Source organism: Anomaloglossus baeobatrachus, chromosome 5, assembly GCF_048569485.1.
Source record: "Anomaloglossus baeobatrachus isolate aAnoBae1 chromosome 5, aAnoBae1.hap1, whole genome shotgun sequence".
Lineage (NCBI taxonomy): Eukaryota > Metazoa > Chordata > Amphibia > Anura > Aromobatidae > Anomaloglossus > Anomaloglossus baeobatrachus.
In genome coordinates, this window is record NC_134357.1 from 74,933,845 (window position 1) to 74,943,203 (window position 9,359).

Consider the following 9,359-nt stretch of genomic DNA (forward strand, 5'->3'; position numbering starts at 1 on the left):
CCCTTGACTGGCTTCCCATTGCCCAATGACTACAGTTCAAAACTTTAACCATGAGATACAAAGCCATCCACAACCTGCCTCCTCCATACATCTGTGACCTAGTCTCCCGATACCTACCGGCACGCAACCTCAGATCCTCACAAGATCTCCTCCTCTACTCCCCTCGCATCTCCTCTTCCCACATTCTCTGGAACTTTCTGCCACAACAAATCAGACTCTCGCCTACCGTGGAAATCTTGAAAAGGAACCTGAAGGCAAATCTCTTCCAACAAGCCTACAACCTGCAGTAACCCTCCGTCCACTATAGCGTCACACGACCAGCTCTGCCCTCACCTACGATATCCTCACCCATCCCCTGTAGACTGTGAGCCCTCGCGGCAAGGGTCCTCTCTCCTCCTGTACCAGTCTGTGCCTTATTATGATTATTGTACTTGCCCCAATTATGTATTCCCCTTTTCACTTGTAAAGTGCCATGGATTAAAGGGCACTATAATAATAACTAATAATAATAATACACAGTATTGTGCAAAATCTTTAGACAGGTCTAGAAAAATGATGCAAAGTAAGAATACTTTAAAAAAATATAAGTGTTAATAGTACACTATTAACAAAATTCAAAGTAATTGAAAAAAAAAAAAAGAAATCTAAATCAAACCAATACTTGGTGTGACCGCTTTTACCATAAGGACATCATCAATTCTTCTAGATACAATTGCACACAGTTTTTGAAGGAACTCTGCAGTTAGGTTGTTCCAAACATCTTGGATCTGCTGTTGATGTAGGACAGCACAAATCTTTCTATATTTCATGTAATCCGAGAAAGACTCAATGGTGTTGAGATCAGGTCTCTAAGAGGCCATATCTTAGTTAGATCGACTGTATGTTTTGGGTTGTTGTGCTGCTGCAGAATACAGTTGGAGTTTAGAATATGCTTCCTTGATGGTATTGCATGATGGATAAGTATCTGTCTGTATTTCTCAGTATTAAGGACACCATTAATCCTGACCAAATTCCCAACTCCATTTGCTGAAATGCTGTCCCAAACTTGCAAGGAACCTCCACCATGCTTCACTGTTGCTCTCCAGCCTTTCACAAACATGCTGACTTCTATTATAGCCAAATAATTCAAATTTTGACTCATTAGTCCAGACATCTTTTCATGCACAGTTGAGTCACTTGTTCTTGTTTATATGTTAAAGGTATGGTTTTTAATCATAATTCGTCCATGATGTCTGGCCAGGTCTTTTCAATCAGTAGAAGCATCTAGCTGGGTTCCAGCTATCTGTTGCGAGTTCTGAGCTGATGACGCTAAAGGGCATCTTCAAATTTGCAAGGGAAGCAAGCATGATGTGTCTTTCATTTGCAGAAATAGGTTTCCTTGGCCGCCCACTGTGCCAACGGTCCTCAACGTTGCCCATTTCTTGGCCTCTTCAATGCTGAGAAATACAGGCAGGTACTTATCCATCATACAATACCATCAGAGAGGCACCTGACAGGCTCAAAATTTATTCTGCAGCAGGACAACGACCCCAAACATACATTCAATGTGAATAAGAACTATCTTCAACTAACTAAATTATATTCAAGATATGGACTCGCCATCTTTTTTGTTACATGTTATGATCTGGGCTGGATAGATCCCATATCTCAACTCAATTTTGATCAGTGGGTTTCCAGGTACTGAGACCCTCCTCACCGATCACTGGAACAAAAGGAGCAGAAGTATTCAGTTAGGATCTTAGCTTTTTTTACTATTAGTATCACTGTGTTACTTTACCCAAAGTGAAAACTTACGATAAAAGTAGCAAATTCCCCGGAGTAAATAAATACATGTAAATAATATAAGGTACTTAGCTGACAATATTTTTATCAAAAGAGCATAAAAACCTTCCCACCTCAACAAGGTGTACCCAGTCAGGATGGTCCCTAACAGTAGAACACAGATCTCAAACACGTGGCCCCACAGGCTCCTTCTTGTGGCCCACAGGCGCATGGACCCGATAATGATCACAGCCGATGCAGAGGACGTAGCAGTCAGCGCTTTATTTCAGGCAAACCTTTTGCCGGCACTGCGTAGAGTCAAGTTCTCTCTGCCCAACTGTTCCAATGGCAGCCGCCAGCCAATCACAGGCAAGGAGCTGACGTCATAGTCAGAGGTTGCAATTGAAATAGTTGGGCAGAGAGAGCTTGACTCTGTGCAGCATCGGCAAAAACGGTTACCTGAAATAAAGCGCTGACTGCTGCAGCTGACCTGGCTACGATCGTTATCAGGTTGACGTGCCTGCGGGGCGCAAAAAGCAGGGAAGAGGACGCTGAGGGAACAGAAAGGTTTTTTTTAATATACTTAAACAACAAAAAGTGTTCATTGTTATAATCAGCGAAAAATGTTCAAAAACAGTGATCCAAGAGAGTATAGAAAAAAATATGGTACCAATAAAAATGTCACTTTGTCCTGAAAAGAATACAGCCCCTCAAATTATTTTTTTTCTATGTGCGGTTCTAGAAGTTCACCTCACTATGTGACAGCAGGCCTCAAAATAGATGGGGACAGACCAGGACCTAGATCTTAGGCCTCTTTCCCATGTCAGTATTTTGCATCAGTGTTTCGTCAGTGTCTCATCAGTGTTTCGTCAGTGTGTCATCAGTGTTTGGATGCCAAAACCAGGAGTGGAACTTACAGAGAAGAACTATAATTGAAAGACTGACACCTGTTCTGTGTTTTGGAGACACTCCTTGTTTTGGTATCCAAATACTAATGAAACACTGATACAAAATACTGATGTGTGAAAGAGGCCTCATTTCGTTTTTACCTCAGTTCAGTGGTAAAGATGTAGATGTAGCAGACTACGTTTTGGTGTCCACCTGCAAAAAGCGTATACACCCAAAAATGGTGCAAGACAGAGCACACACTGACTCCGTCTGCTCCATTATAGTCAATGGCCACGTCAGCGCATGCATCCGAAACATGTTTTGTGGGTGGTGTTCGGACGGAAGTTCCGACGGGACCACTGAATGGAGGTAAAAACGAAATGTGAAAACGGCCTTACTGTTTCACACTTATCCAAGGAAAACCATAAGATTCAGTGATGATGGGGCACCATGCTCAAATGAGCGCTTCTGATATTTGTCCGAATGTTATAAGTATCCAGACACCAGCTAAACAAAACTGACGTTATACGTATGAGCATTTTGGAGTGTCGGTATCCTTTATGTATGGTCGGTTTTGGGTAATAAAAAAAAAAGTAATTTTGGTATAACCCATGAAAAAGCACCAAATTGTTCCTACACATGCTACAAAGAGTAGACCGAGTTATACAACTGGCAACAATGGATTTCATGTCCTGTGATACTGGCACTGGCACTGCACAAAATATGTCGTCAATGGTGGCCACGGTCCCATCCAGGGCAGTCTACACTGCTCTTTTTTTTGCCGCATCTACAAAAACTTACTGCTAAAGTAGTAGTATATTACACTAAAATTAAACAGGTACAGTAGAAAAACACAATATCCTACCTGTTTTTTGGATAAAACCAAATTTTCAACAGCTTGTGGAGTCTTGAAAACCTGTATTTCTTCTATTATGTGAACCTTGTTACTGATAACGACGGCCTTGTGAAGCCAGCCATTGTCTGGAAGAGATTATAAAGTCTGATTGAGATGGTATGTGTGCCCTCTGTAGTACAAGATATGGAAACCATGACAATATGGAGGAAGCAGTGGGGAGGAAAACCAACAAGCCCGAACTAGCTGCCTGCAGGTTGCAATAAATGGTTCTGTGATTTCAGGACACATTCTCGCCAGACTAAGGGGTACTTCTCACATAGCGAGATCACTAGCGAGATCGCTGCTGAGTCACGTTTTTTGTGACGCAGCAGTGACCTCATTAGCGATCTCGCTGTGTGTGACACTGAGCAGCAATCTGGCCCCTGCTGTGAAATCGCTGCTCGTTACACACAGTGCTGGTTCATTTTTTGGACGTTGCTCTCCTGCTGTGAAGCACATATCGCTGTGTTTGACAGCGAGAGAGCAACGATCTGAATGTGCAGGGAGCAGGGAGCCGGCGTCTGGCAGACTGCGGTAAGCTGTAACCAAGGTAAATATCGGGTAACCAAAGGAAGCCCTTTGCTTGGTTACCCGATATTTACCTTGGTTACTAGCGTCCGCTGCTCTCAGGCTGTCAGTGCCGGCTCCCTGCACACGTAGCCAGAGTACACATTGCGTAAATAAGCAAAGCGGTTTGCTTATTAACCCGATGTGTACTCTGGCTAGGTGTGCAGGGAGCCAGCGCTAAGTGGTGTGCGCTGGTAACCAAGGTAAATATCGGGTAACCAAGCGCTTGGTTACCCGATATTTACCTTAGTTACCAAGCGCAGCATCTCTTCCATGCGTCACTGCTGGCTGGGGGCTGGTCACTGGTCGCTGGCGAGATCTGCCTGATTGACAGCTCACCAGCGACCATGTAGCGACGCACCAGCGATCCTGACCAGGTCAGATCGCTGGTGGGATCGTTGGACCGTCGCTAAAGTGTGATGGTACCCTAATGCACTTCTGGAGGCACAGCTGGCCATTTGGGGAATTTCTATTAAGATATTAGAAAATTGCATGAATAGCGATTACCTATCGTCATCTAAACTGTGCCACGTACATATTAATGGCAGCCTGTATTCTGCTGCTAGATTTGTAGTGTACATAATGAGCTAGCATTTACATTAACAAATGGCTTTATGTTTAGTACTCACGAGGAGGCACAATAAGCTTAATGTTTGCTGTTATGTGCACATTTGATGATGGGGTTGTAACACATGAATAGATTGCTGCACTTTGCTTGAATCTACAAGTGCTTCTCAATAAATTAGAATATCATCAAAAAGTCAATTTATTTCTGTAATTCAATACAAAAAGGGAAACACATATATTATATAGAGTCATTACACTCAGAGGGATCTATTTAAAGTGTTGACTTCTGTTAATGTTGATGATTATGGCTTACAGCCAATGAAAACCCAAAAGTTATTACCTCACAAAATTAGAATAATTAACACAAAACACCTGGAAAGGCTTCCTAAGCATTTAAAATGGTCCCTTAGTCTGGTTCAGTAGGTTACACAATCATGGGGAAGACTGCTGACTTGACAGATGTCCAGAATGCAGTACACAAGGAGGGTAAGTCATAAAAGGTCATTGCTAAAGAAGCTGGCTGTTCACAGAGTGCTGTATCCAAGCATATTAATGGTGAGTTGAGAGGAAGGAAAAAGTGTGGTAGGAAAAAGTGCACAAGCAACCGGGATTACCACAGCCTTGAAAGGATTTTTAAGAAAAGGCCATTCAAAAATTTGGGGGAGATTCACAAGGAGTGGACTGCTGCTGGAGTCAGTGCTTCAAGAGCAACCACACACAGACGTATCTAGGACATGGGCTACAAGTGTCGCATTTCTTGTGTCCAGCTACTCATGACCAATAGACAACGCCAGAAGCGTATTACCTGGGCCAAGGAGAAAAAGAACTGGACTGTTGCTCAGTGGTCCAAGGTGTTGAGGTCTTGTTTTCAGATGAAAGTAAATTTTGCATTTAATTTGTAAATCAAGGTCCCAGAGTCTGGAGGAAGAGTGGAGAGGCCACAATCCAAGCTCCTTGAGGTCTAGTGTAAAGTTTCCACAATCAGTGATGGTGTGGGGAGCCATGTCATCTGCTGGTGTAGGTCCACTGTGTTTTATCAAGACCAAAGTCAGCGCAGCCGGTTACCAGGAAATTTTAGAGCACCTCATGCTTCCGTCTGCTGACAAGCTTTTTGGAGATGGAAAGTTCATTTTTCAGCAGGACTTGGCACCTGACCACACTGCCAAAAGTACCAATACCTGGTTTAATAATGACAGCATTACTGTGCTTGATTGGTCAGCAAACTCCCCTGACCTAAACCCCATAGAGAATCTATGAGAGACACCAGACCCAACAATGCAGATGAGCTGAAGGCTGCTATCAAAGCAACCATAACACCTCAGCAGTGCCACCGGCTGATCGCCTCCATGCCACGCCGCATTGATGCAGTAATTCATGCAAAAGGAGCCTCAACCAAGTATTGAGGCATTTACTGTACAGACTTTTCAGTAGGCGCCAACATTTCTGAGATTAAAATAATTTCAACAGTTGGTCTTATATAATATTCTAATTTTCTGAGATAATGACTTTTGGGTTTTCATTGGCTGTAAGCCATAATCATCAACATTAACAGAAATAAACACTTGAAATAGGTCCCTCTGTGCATAATGACTCTATATAATATATGCGTTTTCCTTTTTGTATTCAATTACTAAAATTAACTTTTTGATGATATTCAAATTTATTGAGAAGCACTTGTTGCGGTCTCTTATTTGGGCTTAAAGGACTTTGTGCCTTACCATTTATCTCTTGGGTTGATGTGTGATACCCATAGGGGCTCATGGCTCCATCCCTATTCTTACACTAAGCTACAGCTTCCGCAGCCAAGGCCTTATATGCAGGGCCGTATTAGCCTCTTGTCTATGGTAGCCCAGTGCCTTTGTGGGTCCTTACCATCTCTAGGCTCTATTATAAATATATATTTCCTGACCACACTCGGCTGCAATATATTTGCAGTCCAAACAGTTTGAGTCCAAGTCCTTGGTGTTCATACAGCATTTCTTTAAGACTACTGTTTGAAACAGAAGCTATGTTTCTTTTTCTTCTTCTGACTCATAGAGCACCTAGTGTCACTTGCACCGTGGTTGAGAAACACCTCAAAAATGTGTTTTGAAATGTTTCTTGGCCTATAGCAATTCGGTTTCCTGACTTCTTAGACTAACAACAAGCCCTTCGGCTACTCAGAGTGACACTCCCAAGGTCGTGCCGTGCACTCACATTGTCATTCTGGATTCACGCATTTGTTTACTGCCCTGCCCTGGTTTCTTTCTAGAAGTAAATCCAGACTCAATGACTCTCACAGCTTCTGACAAATTCTCCACCACTCACTGGCGCCTCTTGACCCACTGGCTAGTTCCTTCTTATTAGGCGTCAGGAACTCCCTCTGTAAATCTCAAGTTCCGACGTTCGGATGCACATAGATTCCTATGGAGCTGCGTTCTGAGAACTTTCTCAGAACAAGTCTGTATAGGTCACTGTTGGTCAGCAGCACCCCAGAATATGTACCGCTGACTGGGTGTGTGAAACCTTGTTCTGAGAACATTCTCAGATTGTAGCCCCATAGGAGTCGATGGGCATCGTGGAACATTACTCCATTGGATTACGTCGAACTATCAAGATTTCTTTTTAATTATTAAATTGGTGAAAGAGGGAGTGTGGGGGAGTCTTTATTCAAATAAACTATTTTTTTTCCTGTGTGTGTGTATTTTTTTTTTAACGCAACACTTGCCGGGTTAGTATTGGGGTTGTCTGATAAACACCTATCCATTACTAACCCCTTGGTTTGATGCCAGCTGTCAATTGACCCTGACTGCCAATGCACCAGGGCAATCGGGAATAGTTGAGAACAGTGCAAAAATTGGCACATCTAATGGATGTGCCACGTCTGGGGAGGCTACGGGTTGCTATATTAAGGTTGGGAGGGGCCAAATAACCATGGGCCTTCTCAGCCTGATAATATCAGCTCACAGCTGTCTGCCTGCTATACCTTGGCTGGTTATCAAAAATAAGGTGAGCCCACACCGTTTTTAAATTATTTATTATTTATTTTTGACAGCCAGCAAAGGGAGGGAGAGCTGATAGCTGAGGGTTGCAGCCCATAGTTGTCTGCCTTGCTTGCGCTTTTAATCAAAAATAGGCGGGAGCCCAGGTTATTTTCTTATTCCCTATCTACATTTGTTTGCATGGCTATTGCTCTCCTTTTACTTCCTTTTGCAGCTCCCTAGCCCTTACTATGACCATTTTATAGCACAGAAGTTCGGGTCTCCATTGACTTATATAGGGTTCGGGATCCAGTTCACATCAAGTCCAGGTCTTGAACGTCTAACTAAAGTCCAGGCAAACCCAAACATTGAAAGGTCCGCTTATTTCTAGTCAACTGTGGTTCAACCCCCTTACGTGTAACAGTGATATTCAGCCCTACAGTACAGAGGATGTTGTCATACAGACCTGTCCCTAGAAACAGCACGTCATACTGTTCTTTATTCAGGGCTGTGACTCGATCCACAGCGATACGGGTATAGACAATATTCTTCTTAGAGAGAAGCTGCTGGTCTCCAATCGGCTTAACCATATCAGATAATAGGGGATGACTCTTCGCAAAGTTAAGGACATTACTCCGAAGATCCAGTGAATCGTTGTAGCCAATGCGCCGATATTCATTTGTAATACACTGTCAGGGAAGAAAATCCAACCAGGATAAATATTAAAATAATGATCGTAGAAACATGCTCAATGAAATAATTCTAAGACAATGAAAATCATCTTTATAACGGTCACCTCAAGATACCAAAGACTAAAACAGAGGAAGAACAAGATCTAAAAACAACCATTTTATACCTATTTATAGAGCCCCTGCTACACAAGTATTTGTCTAACTTGCGGAATTTTTCCATCATTTCTGACTGTTGTACTTGTCGCGGGTGGCGGGGTTGGGAACGCCGCTCGCCTGGGAATCGCTGGCGCTCGGGTCCGGTGCTTCTGCTCCTCAGTGGCTCGAGCACGGGGCCGGACCCGGGCGCTCGAGCAGCGCCTCCTCGCCCACAAGTGAAGAGGGGAGGTTTTTGGTGGGTATTTGGGGATGTCGGTCATGACGCCACCCACGGGTTGTGGTGATGGTGGGCACCACCGCTGCTGGTGACGGGGGATCCCGGGAGCGATGGCAGAGAGCAGCTAAGGTGTTGACCCCTCCATGGGTAGGGGCTGTTGGTCCCGGGGCCCTGGTTGGGGAGTAGGGAGGAGGGTATTGGTGCAGGTGCCGATGCAGGGAGGCAGCGTGGGCGCGGGTGCAACGTTGCGGTGAGGCGAGGTGCCGGATGGCACTGTTGTACTCACTCAGACACAGAAGGACAGAGTCTCTGGTAAACCAAATGGCTGGATGGACGGGGCCCACAGCCGGCTGCGGTGTTCTCACTCTCCCCGGACGGGTTGATGGTGGCTGTCGTTTTCCTGCACCTGTGTATGTGTATTTGACTCCTATGGCTTCCCACGGGTAGTCCGCTCCCAGGCGTGTACGTGTCGGGAGAGCCCGTTTTGCCCGCAGGCGCTGGCCCTTGGATCTCTGGGACTTGGCGGTGGTACCTATCCGGACGGGTTGGGCTGTTGCCTTCAGACGGGACTTGGGTGGGAATGAACCCCTGAGGTCCAGGCCGCAATCAGAGAATTTGACCTTTTCGGCGGCTCCTAGCCTAGTCGGGGTAGTACC

At 44.5% G+C, this 9,359-nt stretch overlaps 1 protein-coding gene across 1 annotated transcript in view; it reads right to left on the reverse strand.

The window, feature by feature from the left end:
- SEMA4G (semaphorin 4G) overlaps positions 1-9,359 on the reverse strand; it is a 351,753-nt gene that overhangs the window by 30,640 nt on the left and 311,754 nt on the right. Inside the window, exons 11-12 of the mRNA XM_075348593.1 lie at positions 8,105-8,327; positions 3,515-3,630 (exon numbers count right to left, since the gene is read on the reverse strand). Of these exons, the coding sequence (XP_075204708.1) occupies positions 3,515-3,630; positions 8,105-8,327 (339 nt within the window). The remainder of the gene's footprint in view (positions 1-3,514; positions 3,631-8,104; positions 8,328-9,359) is intronic.